The following is a 22,920-nucleotide window of genomic DNA, read 5'->3' as shown; positions in this document are numbered from 1 at the left end:
GCCTGAGCGCTGCCAGGGGCAGCCGGTTCTGGTTTCCCGCATTAGTTGTAAGTTCACGCACCTGTACCGCTTTCCCACGCACCTGTACCGCTTTCCCACGCACCTGTACCGCTTTCCCACGCAGCGGGAGGTGGATGTGCAACCTGCACACGCACTCCGCGGGCAGCGGCAGGCGGCGCAGCGCGCAGCGGAACCCCCGGCGCGGGCTGCGGCGCCGGCGGAGGCTGGCGGGCGGCGCACCGGCCGGAGCGGCGGGCGGGACCCTGGCCCGGGATGGCGGAGAGGCGGCAGCGAGCCCGTGTGCAGGGCGGCTGGGCCGGCGGCCCGGCGGGACGGATCGCAGGTAACGACCCTGGGCTGTGGCGCGCAGGTACCCGGCCCGGCGGCGGGTGCCCGGGACTGGTCAGGGCCCTTCTGCCCGGGCCGCGGCGGGGAGGCCGGTGCGCGGCGGCGGCGCAGGCCCGCCGCGGAGGGAAGCGGTGGGGCTGCCGTGCCCAGCCGTATAGATGGCGTGGAGAGAACGGCTGTCCCGGGGGCCTGAGTAACCGAAAAGTAACCGGCACAGCTTTGCAAGGCTGTAGGAGGACGGCTGGCAGCTTGCGTCGCCGGCTTGGCTGAGCAGAGCAGAGCAGAGCAGCAGCGCGGTTTGCATGCCTAAGTTCGTTTTTTTTTCTAGGTAACTAAAGTTCAGCTGTTCAAACCCAGCTTTTAAGTAACTTTTTTTTTAATGTATGTCACAGATACGTTGTAGTAATCTTGGATACAGCACACAGGGTCGGCTGCATACGCGTATAGATGTGTTTCTAGCGCACACAAGCAAGCGCACTGTTCCTGGTTTTGGGCAAGTTGAATGAAACGAGTAGAATTTGGTGGAGCTGTAATAGCTGTTAATCGCTTTTTATTCATAAAACTTATTACGTGACGCCCTTTCTTTTTTCACAGTGAAAACATTGCAAAATAAAGAGTGCTAATTGAAGGGACTGGAGTTAACTTCAGTGTTTTAACGTGTTTTATATCAGACGTTTAAACCAAAGAGTGCAGAGGGAGGAGAGCTCTATGTGGGTTTCCAGTCGTGCAAGGAGGCCTGGTTTGTTTTGTGAATGTGATGAAAACACCGTATTCCATTGCCGGATTACAATACCCAGTAAAGCTCTCGTTGCTCTGCAGACTGAGTGTCCTAGACAAGCTGTTTTGTTTTTTTTTTAATCTGGAAAAAAAAAATAGTCAACTATTTTGACTTGTGCACGTAGCCTGTTAGTTTTCTGTCTCAGGTGTGTTTAATTCCACCTGTTCCTAAGGGAATTTTAAACAATTATTTTTCCCATTGTTGAATTATGCAGAGCGAAGACTTTTACTTTGTCTGTTTCAGGCCCATTTCTAAGCCTGTTTGCATGTGTAAATAAAACCCATGAAGTGGTGTGCCCGAGTTGCTCTTCCATACTTTCTCCCTAGTTTCAAAATCTTGTTTTAATAGAAGTATTTTTCTCAGAGAAGTGTCTCTTTGTTTCCTTAAAAAAAATGCAGAGGGAAGCAGTTTTGCTGCTTTGGAAAGCTGCTACTGGTGTGCGATAGGTGTTTGTGGTAGAGTTGAAAGGTTCTAGATGTCATCCTTTCTGATAAAAGGATGTTTTCATTTTTGTTTCATTTTCATCTCCTCTAAGCAGAGGAGAATACGTCAGAATGATTCCGTAAGTTCTTCCAAACTGCATTTTTTTGTGTGGTGAAATTCTATTTCATGTGATCCTTTTTTTCCCTCTTTGCTTTAGCACCTAAGGGACCTGTGGCCAGCAGCCTTTCCCCTGCAGGTGCCAAACCGGCGTGGATGAGGAAAGATCAGCCTCGCACTCACAAGCAATTTGTCTTTGAAAAACCATCAGAGGTAAAAATTACGCAATAATTAGCAGAATCTCATCTTCTATTAAACTTCAAATGATAAAAATTCTCAGACTTCGAAGTTACAGTCTTATGTTTAAAAAAAAAAAATAAAAAATGCAGCTGAGCTGAACTTTGGGCTTTTAGCAAGCAGAGTTTGCAACTGTCTTGTGTATATGGCAAACAGAAAGTTATGGTCCCTCTGTTTAGCCTCAGACTTTGGGTATTCATTATGTACCTGTTCCTAAGTACTTTTTTTTTTTTGTAGAGGCAATATGTTCTCCTCAATATTCAGAATGATACAATGTCCTGAGCATTATTTGAGCTCTGTTTTTTTTCCCTCAGTTGGGATATTTGCCTTATTTGTTACAAGGGAAGATGGCATAGGATTTGTTTTACAGACTTTGCTTTATGTCCCGTCAGGAGTTGAAGGATGTTGTGCTCTGTGCAGTGGGAGGGCAGTTGACTTGAACAATTGTGTCACAACAAATTGCTAGGCCAGAAGTGTTTGAAAGGCTGTCTTCTTGGTTTGGAAGGGTTGGAGATGATCTGGGAAGGTTCTCTTTTTCTCTGTGTCAGAGCCCTGGTACCTGTATAGTATTATATTTTGCCCTTCTTGCTTGCTCAACTCAGTAACTCCTTGCATCTCAGCACTCTGCTGAGCTCAGAGAGGAAAAGCATAAATCCCTGAAAAAAACCAGAATTATAATCCAGGCTGGAGCAGGCTGGATTAAAGTACTATTTTTGGGTTTTATTTTGATAAAAACGAGCTATCTTGGGCTATACAGACAATTTTAAAGTGTTAGCTCCTGCTATGTCTGTCTTTTGTTTTTCTTATTGTCTGGGGCCTGGGATTTGTTCATCCCTCCTATAGTTGCTCTAGATTTTTACTTCCAAACATAAGGATAAGAATTTTTTTTTTTTGTTGCAGTTGATAAATAGCAAGTATTGTAATAATCCAAATAATTTAGAAATTAGTGTGGTTTAGGGGACAGTTGATTGTTAAAAACCCCCTGCAGTGGTAGCTGCATTTGAGAGTTTCTGGGGCATGGAGAGAGCAGGTGGGTTGTTACTGCTTACCAGTAACGTACCAGAGGTATATTTTTCTCACTGACATATCAGTATGTGGCTGTATAGTCACTAGAGATGTTTGACTAGGGCATGCCAGGTACCTGAATGTTTGATATTCACCATGTATTGTCTTGTTGCCTTTCAGGTGGAGCGCAAAGTTCCTGAGGCAGGTGTGATAGAGTGAGTATACTGCTGACTTAACTGAACTTTGTGCCGTTTTTCTGTCTTGTTGGTCAGTGGGAATCTGCCAAAAAAGAGTTCCTTCTCCACTTATGACTGTTATGCATTTGGAAGAAATTTCCGTAGAAAATATGGACTTCCAGCCCTTTTACTCTGAACTGAATTTGGTGTATGGTGAAGTCACAGATTTTGAAAATTGAATTTGTGTCAATTTGGTCATCTTGGTAGAATTTTCTTGCTAAGTGGTTCCTAAAAGGCAACTTACAGATCCAGCTTTTGGCTCGCACTGGTATGGTGTTTTCACTTCGCGAGATCTGGGGTTAGTTTTCTGTAGGAACGTCGGATTTGATGCTAGGTGGGTATTTATGCAGAGCAGGCATAATTCAGATGAGATGTTCAGCTGCGCTCCCGCTGCTAGCGTGGTAGTGAACAGTTCATTAAGTAGAACTACTTTACGAGAAGCGTTTCTGTCCAGAGTCATGAAAATTTTTTCCTGGAAATAGTTACAGAATTTTCCAGAAGCGTTTACTTAATTGTAACAGATTTGCTTACGTTTTAACTTTCCATTTCAGTATGAAGGATACAGCTATTGTTTATTGTTTATGATTAGTAGTAATAACATAGTATCAAGGTATTAAGTAAGTTCAGTGTGTTAAAGGTGTTCTGAAGGTTCACTGACCTTTCCTTTGTTACACTTACTTACAAACCAAATAAAAAAAAAATCGAGGAAACAAAACTGAGTTGCTATTCTCATCACAACAGTGTACTGTAGGTAATATAGTATGGTTTATGCTCTGCATATGCAATATGGAAGAGATCAGAAGTTTCTGTTTATTTAACTTTCTTAAATACAGCACAGTGCATAACACAGTATGTGATCATCTTGTGAGCTGGTGAACTGTTTTGAGGGAGAAGCAGTGCTGGAGTGTGATGAACTCCTGGAGTGTTCTAGGGACAAAGAGCAGTATGAAGTTTGGAGCTAGCTTAGGATAAAATGAGATGGTAGGTGAAGCAAGCAGTTCGTACAGGCGTGAAGAATACTTTATGACAATGCAGCTTGTAACAGGGAAGAACAGTTTACCCTCTGTACCAGCTACAAGAGTTAAAATACTGCTTGTGTACCTGTAACTTAGTTTTGCTGTGTCACACAGACTGGTGAACACCTCGCTGTTAGCAGAATGCTGGTATTGGTCGTTTGACTGAAAACTGGATTTTGCATTTTCAGTTGCACTCATGTTCCTTGTATTCCTCTAAATGCAAACGTCACGATCAGGGTGCAGGCTTGTATGGTTGCCTCCTTTAGATTCCCCATGACATCCCTCATTTACGTACCTCCAGAGCCTTAGAACTGTACTGAGCCTTTGGTGAAATGAGAGTGACAGGCAGGAAGTACACACAAACTCATTTGCTTCTGCAACACCCCTTGCTGCCTTACTCTGACCTCTGTCTCCAGAACATTATTGCTTTTTAAAGAATACTCTCCCTATTCCATGCTTACAGCAATTCTAGTCCATGCTGCTCAGTGTAAGATAATTTCTTATTGTTTCCCCATCTAATGGCTCTTTCTTTTCTTACATCCTCAGCAAGCCTGGTGTGTATGAGCTCAGCAAAGCACCAACTGGCATTTCCAGGTGAGTGGATTGCATGTTTTTTTGACACTTGTTAGTTGCTGTTGCAGAACACCACGGTGATACGCAGTTTTCAGAAGTCTGGTCTCTGCAGAGTGTTTTGACTCTAGCAGGTGCAGATTGCCCTTCCTGTGTATACTTTGTTTAGAGTACTTCTGGAAATACTTGGAGTATCAGGTAGCAGAGACTTACGCAATTCTGAGCAGCACTGAAGAGAAGAAAAATGAACCTCTTAACATTTAGTGCTTACTGCATCTGGTGTTCTTCTCCGGAATAAGGAGAAGGGACTGTGTCCATTTGTTTCGTGATTCAGATTAAGTTGCTGCTTGAAATCTGGATCGGTATTCCTGTGTTAGTTAAGAGCTACCAAAAACTTTTAGCTGTAAAGTTGACTTGTTTTAAATTAGTCTCATAAAAGCATTTAACTTCAGGCAGATTTGGTAACTTCAGGGTTGTCCCTTTTGCTTACATGCTCTGCCTTAATCTTCTCAGCTTCAAGACACTTCTTCAAAACAAACCCTACTTGTGATTCCTGCTAATTAAAATGCATTTTATTTTATGTTGCTGACTTGGCTGCAATACCAGTATTAATCCATTTCTTCTGAATTTGATAGATTTTATTAATAGTGGAAAAAATGCCAAGGACATAGTAACTTTTTGGGCATTTATTTCAAAGCTTTCATCCTGGTTTCTTGGGAAACTGAAAATAAAATTCTACACCAATTTGAAAAATAAAAACATTGACCAGCTGAAAAGAGAAAAGATACACAACCAGCTGGATTATTTTGTCATTTTTTGGAGTTTGTTTTCACAAACTGGAATATATACATTTCTGGAAAGCTAGTATTCAGATTTTGCATCTCTTTTAGTACCTAGGTGATATATATATTCTTATTGTGATGTTTTTGGAGTATTGAATACTCATGAGAGTAACCTCTTGTGAACAGCATTCCTACTTTGCAGCCCACCACAGTGGCTGGAATTTTTGAGTGCTGCTGTTAGTACAGTCAAAATATAAAATGTATAGAAGGAAACACAAAAATAGGAGAGGTTAAATACTCTAGAGTTCTTGTGCTTGGAAAAGAGAGGCTAGGATGGCAGTACTGATAAAGGGCTGTCAAGTTCTGAGTGGCATGGAGAAGATTAATACAGGACAATTATTTACTTGTGTTGATTGTAGTACTATAGCAGGGCTATCTAATTTATCAGATGTGAAGTTAATAACAAGCAGAAGGATGCCATTTTTAACGCAGTATATGGGACTTGTAGGATATTGTTGGTGTCATATGTTTTTGTAGGTTTTAAAAAGCAATTAGATGTGTTTGGTGGGGGGAAGACTCATCAGGACATCCTGCTGCCTTCTGTTCTTTCCTTCGCACCTGCTTTTGGCTGTGGTCAGAAATAGGATACTGGATGCATTGCAGCCATTCTTATCTCCTTTGGGAATCCTGGAAATTAAAATATTTTATCAAAGCTTGTGAAGAACTGTATATTACTTCCATCTTTTATTTATCTTTTTCTTCCTTAGGATTCATTTGATTCCTGGCTTTATTGACTCAGAACAAGCAGACTGGATGTTTGAACAACTCCTCCAAGACATACCCTGGGGTCAGCGAACTCATGTCAGACATGGTAAGGGGTGCGTAGACCAACTCTTCAGGTCATTCCCAGGTCATTTCCGTACCAAAATCCATGCGTTGTTTATCAATGCTTTTAATTTTATGTATTACCACTCCTTCATGTATTTTCTTCCAGATTTTCCATGCATATCTGAAGAGTGCTGCTGCTTATTTTTCAGTCTCTATCACTATGTTCCTATTGCCAATTAAATGAGATCTTTCCAAATTAAAATTCCCTTTCTCAAAAATCTTTGAATTTTACTACTTCCTCTGTCATCTCCAGTTCTTTTTGCCACTCTTTTCTGGACTAAGTCTGTGCTCCATCCCTTCATACTGTCTCACAGTGCTGCTGCAAAAACTGTGTTCTTTGAGGTTTTTATCACCAGGAATATTTCTCTCTTAAAATCCCAGCAGAGCACGTCTCTTTTCCCTTGTCTCTGCTTTTTAGTTCTAGTATGCAGTAAGTGAGGAGGCTGCTATTCTGGATTTGTTCACTAAGGGGCACCTGTTCTAGCTAAATTTCTCTTCAGTCAAGAACGGACGTAAGATAATATATCGGAGTAGTTACTGGACAGGGCTGGAAAATGTCTTCAACATCTGTGTTTATTGGCTTACAATAAAGGTAGAGTATAATGGAGAACGTTACCTGTCAAGGATGAGAAATGGCTACCAAGATAGTCTTTTCAGAAGCTGAAAGTACTTTTAACTTGATGTTTGTATTACACCAGAGAGCACACACATATTTGACAAAATATTACTTGTCCAGCCTTGCTACATTCTGCTTCTGTAATGTCCCATTGATACTGCAGTCCCTTCCGCTTCATCCTTTCCAGTGGATACATCTTGCAGCTTATGCCAGTGTACTCGGCACTGGAACCAGGAGAATATAAACAAAGCCAGAATTATAGATAAAATCTCGGCTTCATTTTGCTGTCTTTAATGTGTCCAATCCCTGCCCTGTCTGGCATAGGGTTGAGAAAATTGGTGCAGTTCGAAGATTTGGCAAGGTAATTCCTCTTGCAGAGACAGACCTGATTTTGAATAATCTCATTCCTTCACTTGAGTTCATTCTGTAAGGCTGAGGATTTTAAGGGGCTGCTTTTTAACATTAGGTGAATGGACAGTCTCTTTTTGATCAAGTTTCTTGTCAGAATTATGTCATCTTTCCATTTTCAAGCCCTTTGATAAGACAACTGAGAAAGTCTTTCTGTTTTTCTTTTTTTAGAAGTATCTTTTGAGGAACCAAGGCTTACCTCCTGGTATGGGGAACTTCCTTACACATACTCCAGGATAACAATGCAGCCAAACCCCAATGTATGTATATGTTCACGGTTTTCTTTTACTACTGTCTACAAATAAATCCTTTGCAGAGACACGAAAATTCCCTCTATCCTCTATTTTTATCTGGAGTATCTATCAGCATTTCATTACTGATGAGCAACAGATTCTAGTGGAATGTGGGCAACTTCATAAAACAAGCGTTATGAGTGGATTGCCTGAGAGGAGCATGATTTAGTTGCTAAACATTGGCAAAAGGAAACTCCAGAGTTTAAAGTTTTACTGTTCACTGTAGCTTTGGACAAACTCTGAATTGTTCTGTGTGACTTACACTGTCCATCTTTATACTGGAGACAGTGGTGTACACAGTCATACTGAGTTTGTGATTGTAAAGATACAGTAATATCAGAAACACTTAGATTCAGTACTGCTTAAATGAGAATGTAGGCTATGAAATTCACGCATGCAACCTGCCTGCTCAGCAGCTTCAGATTGTATGATGTAATTTCCCATGGTATTTTGGAAGGGTTAAAAACCTTCTGAATGACTTGTTGATGTTTTGTTCATGTTCACTCTTTCTCTCCTTCTGGCTTCCAGCCTGTTGTCCCATCGGCCTGTCTCTTGGTATTGCTTTGTTTGACATTTCCATGGCAGTAGGCTGCAATATTCTGAACCAAAAATTAAGTGTGACTGTTGAAGGCTGGATAGCATGAGAGAGAAGTGTCCCAAGTCCCAGAACTGCTGCCAGAGCGGGATAGCGCTGTTTGGGAAAAGCTCAGTTTGGGAAAAGTGGAAAGGTGTTATTTGACAAGATGAGTTGTGAAGATTTTGTAGTCTCAAAAATACCATAGTTCAAAAATTCCATAACCTATGGTATTTGTGGTGGAAAAACAGGCTTGCTTTTTTTTTTTTTTTTTTTTTTTTTTTTTTTTTTTGGCACTCATTTGTGGCATTATTATTTAAGTTGTCTTTTCTAGAAGGTGAATGGCTTTCGGGATTGGAAGTGCCCCTCCAAAATCATTCTGCTATACACGGATGATTTAAATCCAGTTCAGGATTGCCTGTTGCGGCAGGCATTGCTGCTCAGAGGTTGGATAAAGCCTATATTCGCTGAATTCTTGGTTTCAGTTCAGTTTGCATAAACTTCAGAGTTAGCACTCGTTGGGCCACTGGCTTGTTTTTCTCATCCAAAAGGTACAAGGCCTAAATGAGTCATGCATGCTGATCCAGTCTTTTATCCCTGAGTAATCCTCTTTTTTACTGAGAGAAAGAAACTCCAGCAGAAAGTGAGATGCACTGGCAAACTTGCATAGCAGGGAGCCAGCCCTGCCACTGGCTGGAAACTGCCCGTAGGCAGATGTATGGGTAGACTGCACATGGACGCTCTCACATTTTGCTCAGCTTTGCAGGTGGGGGTTCCTGCAGCCTAGAAGAAGCAGTGGATGGTGCAAAGAGCACAGTCCCTACCTGTAGAATAGGGTTTATATCACAAAAATATCCCAAGTAAAATGTAATTTCATGCATAGCTTGGCTAGAACCAGTTACCTGACTTGAGTGCTTGATCTATAGGAGTAATTAGCTTTGTGCCCCTCCTTTTTTGTTTGGTAAGACTGGGTGTGATTGCAGCACTGCTAGGTATAGTCCAGTGCTTGTGCCTAAATGAATCTTGGTATTAGAAAAATGTTTCTTTGTAAGCAGTGATGTAGTTGGGGACATAGTAATGTTTCAACAAACATTTCCATTGCTGCAGGTTTGTAGTGGGCTTTTCACTGAACTGTAAAATTCACCATATGGTAACATTTTTAGTAGTAAATACTTTTGTGACAGGACTTGAAGGAATCCAGTCCTAGTTGGTCACTGAAAAGTGCTTTCAGTAATTCTTCTTGGGACTTTTCTGTCATTGCATTCTAAGTCCTGCGCATTCAGGCAGCCCAGTTACAAGCTATAGCTTTTTTGGGTGGTGTAACTGCTTTCCCTACATGTCCCATAGCTACAAGCTATGTTTATGTATAGTTAATTATTCACATGATGCTTAGTCATTGAAGGGGGGGTTACTTAGCTAGAAATACTCCTGATAGAGAAAGATGGTATGTTGAGGTTCCTGCAGTGCAGCCAATAGGTTAAAACCGATTTAAATATGGGTAAGCATGGAATGAAGGTGATGCAGAGGTGGATACTAGGAACTAATTCCTGGTGTCTGTTCCTTCTGCCAGTGATGCACTGGGAAGTTTGGAATGAGTTCCTTTTCCTCTCTTGATCTGTGTTTCTGCTTATGTAATGGGCAAAAATTCTGGCCTATATTACTTTGGCTTTTTTTTTATATACTTACGTAGTACTTAAAAGCACTCTGACAGATGAAAGTCACGATTTAAGTTTGTAACATTACATAATGATTCACTGGGCTGGGGTGTAATGGAATGTGCAGAGCTGCCATGGGCTGTGGGCTCAGCAAAGTGTTAGCAAAGGGAAGGATGAAATTCAGGGCCTGTGACACTGGTTTTGCGAACCACTGAAAAGTTACAATGTCAAAGTCAAAACCCCAAGAGCTGGGCTCAACAAGCTGCACTAACAGAGCGAGGACAGAGGGCCACACTGTGACAGTATTAGGCCAGCCGTTGTCTCTTGTTCTGTGTCAGCAGCTGCAGGCAATTGAGAGCGTGTCATTGTCATTTAGTCACTGGTTGCAACTTTCTGGGTGCGCTGTGCCCACCGGCAATGGCCAAGTAACTCAGTTGTTATCAGACCCCTGTGTTAAACTCCTCTAGCTTGCCCAGGAGGTTAAAAAAAACAGTTGTGCATGGGAGAAGTTGCACGCTTTTTGTCTTAGCTAAGAACTCCCAATGTTTATCCATAGTCAGTTCAAGCAGATTTTAGTCTGTCTACTGTCTCACCTTTCAGTTAATTGGAGGCGCTGGCTAAATCAGTATGAAGGCAGACTGACTTCATAATTTTAAGAGATGATTTAGCATTAAGGAACAGGTTAACGTATGTATATTTCACAGAAAGCCCATTCCTTAGCTTTACTAAAAATATAATCAGAATTTTTCAGAGGCATTTGTTTGATTTCAAGTTTATTGTGATTAAAGTGCAGTATATTTTGTTTCTTAGTAGTTTTCCCCTTGTGTCTTGATGTTTACCTGCTGCTGGCCTGCTTTCGTTGTTTACCCTGCTCCTGCTGTGCTGATTACAGTGGCATCCTCTGCTGACCGTGCTAAAGGAGCGCATTGAAGAGTTCACTGGCTATACCTTCAACTCTCTTCTCTGCAACCTCTACCGAAATGAGAAGGATAGCGTGGACTGGCACAGCGACGATGAACCATCCCTGGGAAAGAACCCTGTCATCGCCTCGCTCACCTTTGGTGCTACTCGGACCTTTGAGATGAGGAAGAAACCCTCCCCTGTGAGTGTTCATATCACGTTGAGAGTCCTGTAGTTACTAATATGTTTAGCATTTTCCCTCTGTTTAGACAACTTAATTACTAAAAGTGTTTAATAGTTGTTAATGAAAGCACAGCTCGTAAAGTTCTGTAGAATAAGCATAGGGATCAAGAAAACTGTTACATGGAACATGACATCTTGAGGATGGAGATGGGACCACTGTAATAATGTGCAGCAGTGTAGTGCTGCAGTGAAATTGCAACCTGGGCACTCTTCTGCACAAATAAGGACCTTTCCCATTACTTAAAATGAAATCAGTGATGGTGGAAGGGGACGTCTGTTGTGTAAATGAACCAAAGAGTTGATACCATTTTCTTAAACTCAACAACAAACACTTTGTAGTGCGTAGTGTATGTGGGATGAAGAGTAGCTCTGACTGCTCCTGTAAGTAAAAATTATCTTAATAATGTTTGCATTTTGACGTGTGTGTGTTCAGATTGAGGGACAGATTGAAGAGAGGGAAGGAGCTAGTTTCTTTTCCATAAAATACCAAACCATCACATCATACTTTGCAGACTAAACCGAGATCATTACTTTGATAAGGAGGCTTGTGTGGAACATCTTTTCAGGAATTAGTTGGTGATTCAGCAGGGAATACTCTTTCTGGTGCTTGGGAATGCTGTGTTTACAAGCCAAGTTAAAACTTAGATTTTGCAGTTTCTATTTATCCAAGTAAAGGAATCGCATATCCCTGTGTTGAAGCCTTGTCTTAGGGTATCCTGCTTCAGATGTCTTTCCTGCATTTGTAGTCTTTGGGAAGAAAGTTTGCTGTCAGCTTAGGTTGCTATTTATTCCGAATAAGTAATACAGAAAGCAAAGGTGATGATTATCAGGCTATTAGAAAACTGTGCTGATGTACTGAAGTCTGCTTATCAAGAGTCATCTTGGGTCACCTAGCCTTGAACAGCAAAGGTCAGAATTCGAACCAGAAAACAAATAATTAATTTGTATTTTTCACCAGTTCTCTAATTTGTAAATTCTTTGTTGTCCGAAGTGAATTTAGTCCTGATCCCTGAGCATGAGATCATGTAACCAGTGCATTATGTCAGTGGGCATAGCGTGAGTAAGGGCCCTTGATGCTCTGATGATAACAAAATGTCAGCTAGAAGGTTCATTCCTCTGGGAAACTGTAAATGATGCTTGGATTCATTTCTAGAAGGGCATGTGTTGCCCTTCAATGGATCAGAATCAAAGCCACTTAGATTTGAATGTAAACTTTGCAGTTTCCCTCTTAAAAAGCAAGCCCAGTTCTTGAGCAAGATATCTTTTTGTTCTGTTTTCTGAAAAGACACCCGCTATGAGCAAAGGGGGAAATTCAGTCTGTACCATTCATAATTGGCCTCCTTCTTTGATCTGTACTGCATGATTTCTTCCCTCTTCTTCCTGAGATGGGTGATTTTCTATAGGTGTATCCCTCAAACTCTCATTTTTTTTTCTTCAGTGCCTCTGAGCTGATACTTCTGACTAGCTGAATCTCGTTACCTAGGAAGCGTATTCCTTTTGCAAGTGTGACATACCTGTTCCTAAGGTCTGATCCCCGTGCACAGAGTGATCTTTGAATAAGTTGCTATTAACTGCATCCTGTGCCTAAGGAAACTACTACTTAATAATTATATGGCGCACATTATGTATTCTTTGCACATTCCCAAAGCCTGCAATTTTCTGAGAGCATCCTATGACACTAGATGCTTTGCCAAGTGGGAGTTAGAAGAGGCTCTGATGGAAATTACAACGTTTCAGGCTGTACCACCAAAGAAGTAATTTTCACACTCGATTGTAATGTAGCATTCTCTCTTTCATTAAGAGAAAGTTAAAGTTGAATGTAGATATTTGAAATTTGATCATTACTTTGTTCAAAAGCAAGCTGTAGGAAGAGGAATCTAGTCTAGGGAAAAGGGATTCAGGTTAACAGGCATTCAGACCTCTCCCTGGTTTGTAATCGGCCAGTATCAGTACATCGAGTTTTCCAGAGTTAGTCTTCATTGAGGAGGGAAAGACAAAGTAAATCCTTTTCCTCCCCAAATCAAACCTCTTTGAGGGCCAACATTCTTGTATTTCAGATTCTAGAGTTCAAAGGCCTTCATTTCCCTCTGTTCTTCTAAGTGTTTTTAAGTATTTTGAGATGAAAGATGGAGAGATGTAATGGAAATACAAGATGAGAAATACTATGGTAAAAATTCACTGTGGATAAAGGGTACTGAAAAAAAAAGAAATGACCTAAAGCAGTTGCGTGTATGTGATCATGAACTGGGTACAAAACAGTATGTACCACAAGTCAGGTAACATCTTGTAGTGCTGCTGAAGAATACTAGGGCAGAGCCTTCAGAGACTTCAGTTCATGTCAGTATCTGTGCCAATGTTTTCCATATTATATCCTGAAATGTGGATTAACTTATCAAAGAATGAAATACTATTTCTCTAACTGCAAAGACCACCAGTAATGTTGGCGGGTTGGTTTTTTTATGCATGTTTGTGTGAATTTGACATTTGTCTGGTAGGAATTGCCGTTTATATAGGCCACTGAAACTGTCACAAAAGGAGGTATTTTTATCCTTTTAATGCATTTTTCCTTGGCAAAAAAAATGGAAAAAAAAAATATGTGAAAGTGGTATTTTTTTTTCCTGAAAATTGTTCTGGAGTGCCAGGAAGGAAGGGTTCACTCCTCTGTTTTCTCTTTTTGATGAGTACTGTACTGGAGGAGCATGTGTTCATCATATAATAGATGATAAAGGAGTGCAGAGACATGCATAGACTATTTGAATCTGCATCAACAAACATCCCTTGTGGATAAGTAGAAATAATTCTTACTCAGATTTCAGCCCAGTACATGTAAAAAAAAAAGCTACAAATACATTTCAGGAATAAATTCCCTGCTGGAATTAGGGAAACTTTGCATGGAAATTAACATGAGGCCAGAAACTGTTCTACTTTACCCACTGAAGTTTTTCTTTTTAAGCTTTCTTTCTTCTAAATACTCCCTTTTCTGTTTATTTGGACCAGTTGCATGGTTGTAGCTGATATTTTGCCTTTACTTTAAATGATTTCTAGGGTTTTTGGTGCCTATTTAGTAGTTCAAAGTCTACAGTCAAGTGATCTGGTTTATTTTATTTTCTATTTCTAGTTCCAATAAATGATTTAAACAACTTCTTGCCTCCTTGTTCCCCCATCGCTGTAGCTCCTGCCTACACCAAAACTCAGAGATGAATGCTTTGTTTTAGAGCTGTGATTCATACACAATTCACACGTAATCTGTCGGTTTAGCCAACAAGTCCTCTTGTACTTGCCCACATCATACCTGTCACCTCTGCACCACCGTGACCACCTCCTGTTCTCCACGCAGCCTCAAGGCCCCTGTTCCACTCGTACGTGGCTTAATCGTCTGACTCTAGTGGGGTTGATTTCGTTGCGTCAGATGGGTCTTTCTGATGCAGTCATACTACTCCTTTTTAGTATTGCTTATCACTGCTCAACTCAGTGAGACAATGCCAGCTTATCTATTAGGTCTTTCTGAAAGCTGAGTGGGAAATGTTAGTTCAAGGGTGAAGGGTGGTATTTAATGTCCCGCTAAGCTCCCACATCCCACTGGGGAGCTGCTCTGTTGCAGACTTCTGGGTGCCACAAGGACCAGTTGGGTGCAGTTGTCCAACAAACTGCCATGTGAACTGTGGAAGGAGTTAGAAAGCCAGCTGTCAGGTTGCTGCTCCTCCATCTGTAACCAAGGAAACCGATGGGTGCTGGGAAAGGGAGGGAGCTCCACGTGTGTGTTAGATAATAACAGGATGTTTGTGGTGTTCTCAGAATCAGCCTTCAGATGGGTCTGTCCTTCACATGAAACACTAAAACACTGTCCTCTGCTTCTGTCCTTGAGTAGCTATTCTAGCAGAAGTTAAGGACCTCCTAGTACTTTTGAAAACAGCAGGAAAATAACCCTGCATGTCCTCACGGGCCTAATTGAAGACAAACATGGGAATATATGCAGCACATAGAAACTGAGGCTTGGATTAGGACAAGGAAGATTGAACTTTTAGATGGGCACGAAGGAGACTTGCAGACAGCAGTGGCTGCAGAGGAGGAGCCATTGTCCACCAGTGTTGGCAGGACTTTAGCAGCTGTAGACAAGCAGAGAGGAAGGTGCGAGTGCTTTAGAGCTCCCTCACTTACAATCTGGTAGGTCAGCTGCAGAAAGACTGAGAAGGTTTAAAGATAGTCCTGTGCGGGTGGGCAAGTGGATTACGCGAGGAAGGGGCATTATGACGGATATTCATTCTTACTGAATCTGTAAAATAAAAAAGAGCTGCAGTGAGGATTTTGTTGGAGAGAGTGAGAATAAACAGGTGAAAATGCAGAAGTATTGATAGATGAGACCACTTTGTTGTTGGAGGGAGGATGTTTCCACAGCTGGTGATAGAGTAGTAAACTGGAAAAGAGCGATACAAGCAAGCTGGAAGTCTAAAAAATACAAGACTAGAAGTTTTGTAAGGATAATTATATTGGTAATAGGTAGATAGGTAAAGCAGAAGACTAGAAGCTAGCACTCTCCATGAGGGCTGCTGACTTTAGCCTTTGAAAATAATTTTGCCTCATTTTCCTATATAACTGCATTATTATTTATACATTCTTGTATGGGATGTTTCCATTTACTTTTCCTTATAATAGAAGATGCTTCCACACTATCCAAAACCCATTTCCTACTGCTTTCTCAATAAACTTGTATGGGATTTAAGAAATAAACTTAGGTGATTTATATAGATTTATACTAGGTCTTTTATTTTTCTTACCTTTTGGTTTTTATACCATTTTAAGGAACAAACCTTGATGGAGTCCCAGAATACATAGAGATTTTATATTCACAGCTTCCCATCAACTCATGCTGAGCTTTCCTCTTTTATTAACTGTAGTTACTTGAATTAAGGATATTTAAAAAAAAAGTTTTAGCCAGCCTACTTGGACAGTATAAAGCATAGATTGTAGTAAATGAGCAACTCAAGATTATGTAAATTCTGATCTACTAACACGCAGAACAGTTGCTTTACTAAACCTGTTCTTGGAAGCAGCTAGTTTTGTAATACATACATACAGCTAGGAGGTGACCATATAAAAGCTACCTCATGCATTCCTTTCCACGTTTGTTACCAGTATTTTTTTAGAGGTTTTTCCTCCTTAGATGTCAGGAATAAATTTCCTTCAAAAGCTTTCTGTCCTGTGAAACTCAACTGAGTTTTCTGTATGTCTAACAAAATGAGATTTGCTGGACAGCGTTAGTAACAAAATGTAAGAAAGTAAACAGGTTTTTTCTAACTTCACTGGCTCTGCAAAACCAATTCACATTTTACTCTTTTTTTTTAAGAGTAAATTTACATTTTTACTCTTTTTCTGAGTAAAACTCAGCTCAGAGATGTCCCATTTAAAACAGAAAGTAAGTGCTGCTTTTACACCCTGACTTTTCTAGGCTGAAAGGATACTTTCTCCTCAGTCATGTATCTTAGTTAAACAAGATGAGCAAGAGATAAAAATAAGTCCACTGTTGTCCATCCACAAAGTGAAATGATGTAATCTTGTGAAATAGAAAACAGCTATGCAATGGTGTTTCTCTGCTTTTCATCAGCAGTTATGTTTATAATACCTATTTTTGAAATTTTTTCCTTGTTTCCTCTGAAGTTCAAGAAGATGGTTTTGGCATTACACCTTAGTTTTAACAGAGCAAGATAAATGGCTAATAATTCTAGAAGCTTAAAAATAAGTTTTGCAGTGTCCTTACAAAGAATACGTACTACAGGTGATTCCGAGTGCCTTCAGCACTCCCTGATTCCAGCGATTTAGTGAGCTTGCTTAATCACTGGCTCGGCCTCGGGCCCTTAGTTATCCCCAAGAAATGCACACATCCAGAACTGCCAGCCAGTGCTGTCAGTATTGAATAGCCTTGTTCTGTCATGCTGTGACTTCTAATCCCAGACACAAATAGAAAGTGGCAAAGGTGTGAATATATAGTCACTTATATCAAGGGCTGCTTTTTATTATTGGGAATTGATTTGATCCCATCCAAGCTTCTTTCGCATTTTAGAGGATTTGCAATCTTCTTTCTTTCTGCCTCTTTTTTTTGTACCACTTACCCTGCCCCCCCGGGTTGTTCCTCTGAAAATTTGACTGTGTTTTAAGTCCAAGACATAATTTTCCCAGTAGATGAGACTTTACCTCGTTATTTTGAGCTTTTCAGCAAGCTATGAACTTTAAAAAAGACAAACGTGCATCCACTTGGGCCACTGCATATTTAAGCTTCAAGGAAGTTAGTTAAGGTTTCTGAAAATGTGAATTTTTTGTAAAAGCAGTAAAATGTGTTGGATGAGAGCTGTTGGGTCTTCTTAACGGCTCTCACAAGACTGTGCCTGCCTTTTTGTGATCTGTTAATACTTTCTTCTAACTGTCAGGCCTGTACAGAGCCCTGTTTTCCTGAATAACTCAACATACAGCTGAAGCCTAATGGTCTTCTAATGTTTGTTTCTGTTTCAGAAACGTGGAATTTTTGTCAGTATGAGGTAGCTATACCTGCACCTCAAGCTGAGTTAAATCTTATGTGATAATTCCATTTTCCAGGTCTCGGTTATCCTGTATTGTTTCCAGCTTCTTTGTGACCTGCTTCAGTTACGAGTGATACAAGTTTTGACCTCTCATCTCTCTTTTCCCCCTGCCAAAGAGCAGTTTCTTTTTACATGACAAATGTGACCTGTGCCACTCTGGTAGTAACAGATTTTGTTGAGTCTAGAGTAATTGCTGCCTTCAACTGGGTCTGAAATAATTCAGCATTCCCTCCTCCTCAACACTCAGCAAGTGTGATTTTAGGAGTCCACCAACCATAATAAGAAATTGGAAGAGAAGATGCTGCCTAACTAAATGGAAAATAAAAAATCTGAAGCATTTGTTCAGCAGCTAAGATGTATGGTCCCTCAACAGGAACACCATCGTGCTTCAGAAGCTCAGACCTGACCTAATTATTTTTTTCTCATCTCTTTTTAATAATTATGTATTTCTGGCTTTTTTTTCATGAACAGATAACTGATTTGGTGCTCTCTTTGGAAAAAAGCCGGTATCTGCTTCTAGAGGCAGTGGTACAATAAGAAATGCGCATTCAGGCGATCTGTTGGCTGTATGCACTGTGCTCAGAACAAGGTCAACCCTGCGCTTGTACAGTGTAGAGACTGAGAACTTGTCATACTTTTTTTCAGTGGAGGATGTTTATTATCCGCTTTACACTTTCAAACTTTCTATGGCTTTCTATAAATAAGTCTTCTTGAGTCTTCTCTCTTTCAACACTAATTAAAATATTTCTCTAACTCCCCCTCTCTCTGAAATAACCCTTGTATTTTGCAGCTGATTTCCTATCTGAAACTTCCCTGAATGCCTCATTTCAGAGAGTTAATTTCCACTCTTCCTAGACAGCTTGCAAAGTTGGCAATAGAGACCTATAAAAGCCAAAATACATACTGCCATTCTGTATCTGGGGGAAATCCTGGTTTTCCTATTCACATTTCAACATTAATGAAATAATCAAAGTGCCAACATTAAGTAGGCAAGATGTTCAATGGAAGTTGTTCAAGGTTTGCAACACTTTTTTTTTTTTTCAGCTGTTGAAGGCTAAAATCAGAAAATATTGAAGGAGTACAGAGAGCATTATAATACCTGCCCATGTGGCATTCTGGAAGAGAGGTTGTGTCAGGCATAGTATGGTTTCACTAGAAGGTCACTGTCTTGATTGACAAAGAGAACTGTGTTGGCATAATAGACGTCCCTGAGCAATTTGACTTAGCAGTGTACTAGTAAGGTTGCTGAATGTCTCCACATAGAACCGTTTATTTTAAGAGTGGATCTTTCCAAATGGTTTGCAGCCTTGCTCCAGAATCTTGCACTAGATGTAGGAGCTGGTTGTTGAACTTTGCCTGTGTTGTACAGGCAGTGAGACACAATGGCTTCTGTAATCCTTAAAATGCTCAACTCCTGAACTCTTTATGAAGTATGGTAACAGAGAGGTTTAGTTACACTTCTTAATCTTGTAAGAGCTTCCTTTCCTCCTCTCCCTTCACAGCTTTTTAAGCTGTGCTCTAGAGGACTGGTTTTGTACCAGATGCACATGCCTGCGTCTTCAGTGTCTAGTGTTTCTTTTTAGGAAGAGAATGGAGACTACACTTACGTAGAAAGACTAAGAATCCCACTTGATCACGGGACTCTGCTGATTATGGAAGGAGCTACCCAGGAGGATTGGCAGGTAAGAGCTCCTTGACATCGTTTGTGTGCTTTACTTGCCATGAAGTTTGCTAAATACGCACGAGGCACTCCCATGAAGGTATGGGACATTCTGCTTCCAGTGACACAGATGTTTCCCAGCACATTAATATTGCTTTCTGCCTCAGAATTCCAAAGCGCTCACAGAAGCAATGGGTTTTCTTTCAGCTGCTAAATGGTGTAATAGGAATCAGCTCAGACGTTCCAGCATTGAAGTTCAGCAATGAAGTTGCAGCCTGCAGCCGAAAGAGCAAAATCAATTTAGGAACTTGAAATATAAAAAAGATGCAACTGAATTTAACAAGTGTATAGTCATCTACAAAGACCTTTTGTTTTCAGTGGCCTTGAGCAGTCAGAACATGATTTTTTTTTGCCTTACCTAAGTGTTTAGAAATGTTAATAAAAAGCTATCAGGAAATGAAGGGTTTTTTTACATTGTTTGATTACCTGTATTTTAAATACACAAGCTCATGCTTTTGTCTTGTTGTTTGTTTTGGTTTTTTTCCCTAATGCCACTTACAGCATCGAGTGCCTAAGGAATATCATTCTAGAGATGCACGAATAAACTTGACCTTTAGGATAATTTATCCTGAACCTGATGGAGTTTGGAAGTGAAGAGGCACTTTGGACATTGTTGGATATAAACCCCCAGCAGATCCAGAGCGTTGGATTGCTACGTGTTTAAAGGAAGATTTACAGGAACAGAGTTCTGTGAAATATCTGACGGGGAAAAGAATCGATGCAATGAAGACCTTTGACAATCAGAAGCTGCCTGTGTTATATGGACAGTGCTGGTTTGTTTTCAGAAATGATATGCTATTAGAGGATACTAAATCACAGGCTTTAAGTTTGTGAAAAAACAGTGATTGTTCTTCAAAGAATACAGAGCACATGAAAGATATGAGAGATACTGACTGGAGCAGGAGGATGCTGTGAGCAGTTATTTTTGCACCTTGTCTTGTCTCCTTTTTCCCCCCAAGTAGTGATCTATGTTCTAAGTAATGACAAGACAGGATTTTTTTTTGTGTAAAGGCAGCTGTATGCGTGATGTGCGTACAGAAATGAGAAAGCTGCACTTCATGAATGTCTCTGAGCATTGCTCAATTCACCAAGGGGTAGTGCATTGCTTTTTATTTGTCAGTTGCAAAGTCTTTTCCAATGAAGCAACCAGTTTCATTATTTATATAACTACTTGAATTATGCTAGTGTCTAGTAGAACAGAGGGTTAAGGCCCCCTTCTCTCTGTGGTCAGACTTTATCCTGACTGTTTTTCCATGTGGACAAGACAGAGAAAGGCGAGCAACAGAGACACCTTATCACGAGCCTTGTCGGCCAGGTTGAAGCTGCCCATTGCTTGACTATTAGCAGTCCTCCATCCCTGCTGGCTTAAAACTGTTCCCTCTGTGTCATAGGCAGGAAAATAGACACAAAGAGATGAAAAACATTACTTTCAGAATTTGCTAACCAATTCTTAGTTTCCTTTTTGTCTTTTGTTTTAGCACAACTGAATTGTGGCTTCCAGTGATTTCAGGTGGGACAGGAAATGTCAGCATCTCTAAAAATTAGGCTTGTTCTGCCAGAATTGATACCCAGAAGAATTGGTCCAAAGAGTTAAACCCAAATTATTGTAATTGTAATTGTATAAGTCAGTATTGTATTGTATAAGTCAGTTGCAAAGCTACACTAAGTAGAGTGTAGTAGCACCAGGTGCAGCACTCACTCTGGTGCTATGGCTTCTAGGTCGATGCATAGTGCATTAAAGAATATTACTTGGAGGATATCTCTCAAACTTCTGCTCTTACAGAGCAGCAGTCTGCGTCTTAGACCTGATTCTAGGTTGACTTGCTGGAATTCTTCAAGCTTGCCTGCCCTAGGTACATCTCACCTGTTGGTAGGAACCAGCGAGGGGATGACTGCTGTCTGGATGTTAAGTCAGGTATGCTGCCTACGCGGTGAAGTTCTTACTACAGCTAAATGGCACCCACCGTACTGGATCACACCATAGCTTTGGTATGTCTTCACTTTCTGCTGGAAGCAGGATCTAAGCATGGGTAAATACTCTACGCCTTGTACATGTTAACATTGTTAAGCAAGCTGGTGTCCCTCTTCAGTGCAAGAGTAAGCTAGTGTTCAGAAAATGTCTGTCCTTTCTTAGCCAGCGTTTGCTGTAGTTTAAAATTCTTACTAGATGAGAGCCTGTGTTTTAATGTTGCTGATGACCTAAAGGGCAGACTGTTGAGCCATTTCAATCCCTGTGCTCTGAAGTTGGGCAGAATCATTTTCTTTGTGTATCAGACAGCTCTAGAAGCACCTACAGGTTTTGAAACAGCTCATTCTCCTAAAATGAATAAATGCTACTAGAAACTTACTTTGTTCCCTAATAATGTCTTCATTTCATCCCAGTCTGTATAAAAATACATTTTTGGAGTGTATTTACTGTGAATTCCTTGCATTTGAATCTGGCTCTGTGATGTATCCTGAAAATTGGTGTTGAAGGAGGCAAATGCTTATTTTCACATTTACTTTGAGTAACTGGAGCTTTGTGCACATCTTTGAATATCTGCACAGGTTTGGCAAACCTGACGAGAGTGGTTTTCCTTAACCAAGGGGCAGTGCTAATTTCTCCAGCTGTTCTGACAAGGCAAGGCTTCAGCCTTTACAAGCTACATTTATTTACACTGTGTTAAGAGCAGTCATGCTGCAAGAGAGAGTAGGAGATGGGGACTAGATGGAAACTTTTAAACCCCAAACCTCAGCCCGTGGAAGTTGCAACTCATTTGCATTCAGTGAAGCCGTGACATAACTGATGGTACGGCCCTGGAGACTGATACTGTTGCAGAAGAACAGGTTTTTTTACTTACTTTCTCAGTTTCAATTTTAATGCTAGCAAATTGTAGTTGAGTTTCTTTACTTCCTTTCATCTGGGAGAAGACCAAAGTTTCCCCTCCAACAATAAAATGATTTACAAGAGAAACGCTGTATCCCACAGAGCTCTCTTGGGGCAATACTCCTTTGTTGCTGGTGTCTGCTGTGTGCTGCACTCTCTCATGTGGCAGCTGTGCCCCTGCTTATATCCGAATCTGGTTGACTGTGGAGAGGAGGAGACTGTGGCATCGTTCCTCCCCCTGTCCTGAGTGCCCTGGCTGCAAGGGGAACAGTTGGCATAGAGGTCAAGTTTCTTTGTCAGCTGGGAACTTCCCTTCCTTCCCCCGCCTCCTCCCAAAAAAGTCACCTAGCCAAGTGGCAGCGGCTTGCAACCTCCTTCCTGCTGGGACAGCAGGAAATGGCTTAGAGCAGAGGAGATTCCAGCCCACATCTCCTCAGGAGAGCTTTCTGCAGGGACATTTTTCCTGTAAGTAGAAATTTGTTCCTGAATGCTGCAAGCACTCTTGCGGTTCACAAGACTGGTATCTGCAAAACTGAGATTTGAGGAGCCTTGAGCCTGATGATGTTCTCATGGCACCTAAAGACTTTTTGCTAGAGACTAGGGAACTTGAACATTTCTGGTGCTGCTTGTCAGCTGTTTATGCTGTTGAAGTCAAGTGCAGAGGGTAACGTAT

General features: G+C 41.0%; 1 protein-coding gene across 1 annotated transcript; it reads left to right on the top strand.

The window, feature by feature from the left end:
* Positions 1–245: 245 nt before the first annotated feature.
* On the top strand, positions 246–20,438 carry ALKBH3 (alkB homolog 3, alpha-ketoglutarate dependent dioxygenase). Its single transcript, XM_086749248.1, has 9 exons — positions 246–343; positions 1,767–1,879; positions 3,089–3,123; positions 4,707–4,754; positions 6,280–6,383; positions 7,596–7,684; positions 10,839–11,048; positions 19,245–19,343; positions 19,883–20,438. The coding sequence occupies exons 1-9, from the start codon at positions 274–276 to the stop codon at positions 19,973–19,975; spliced, it is 861 nt and encodes a 286-aa protein (XP_086605374.1). The 5' UTR covers positions 246–273; the 3' UTR covers positions 19,976–20,438.
* Positions 20,439–22,920: the final 2,482 nt, after the last annotated feature.

This window comes from Chlamydotis macqueenii, chromosome 5 (assembly GCF_036417535.1).
Source record: "Chlamydotis macqueenii isolate bChlMac1 chromosome 5, bChlMac1.mat, whole genome shotgun sequence".
NCBI classification, from domain to species: domain Eukaryota; kingdom Metazoa; phylum Chordata; class Aves; order Otidiformes; family Otididae; genus Chlamydotis; species Chlamydotis macqueenii.
Note: the sequence above shows the minus strand (reverse complement) of the source record. Positions and strands in the feature narration are given on the sequence as shown.

Excerpts from the sequence above, each read along its gene's own strand:
- ALKBH3 (XM_086749248.1), top strand. The coding sequence starts at position 274 with ATGGCGGAGAGGCGGCAGCGAGCCCGTGTGCAGGGCGGCTGGGCCGGC. Across the intron at positions 344-1,766 it reads CCCGGCGGGACGGATCGCAG|CACCTAAGGGACCTGTGGCC; the intron begins GTAACGACCCTG and ends TCTTTGCTTTAG. Across the intron at positions 11,049-19,244 it reads TGAGGAAGAAACCCTCCCCT|GAAGAGAATGGAGACTACAC; the intron begins GTGAGTGTTCAT and ends GTTTCTTTTTAG.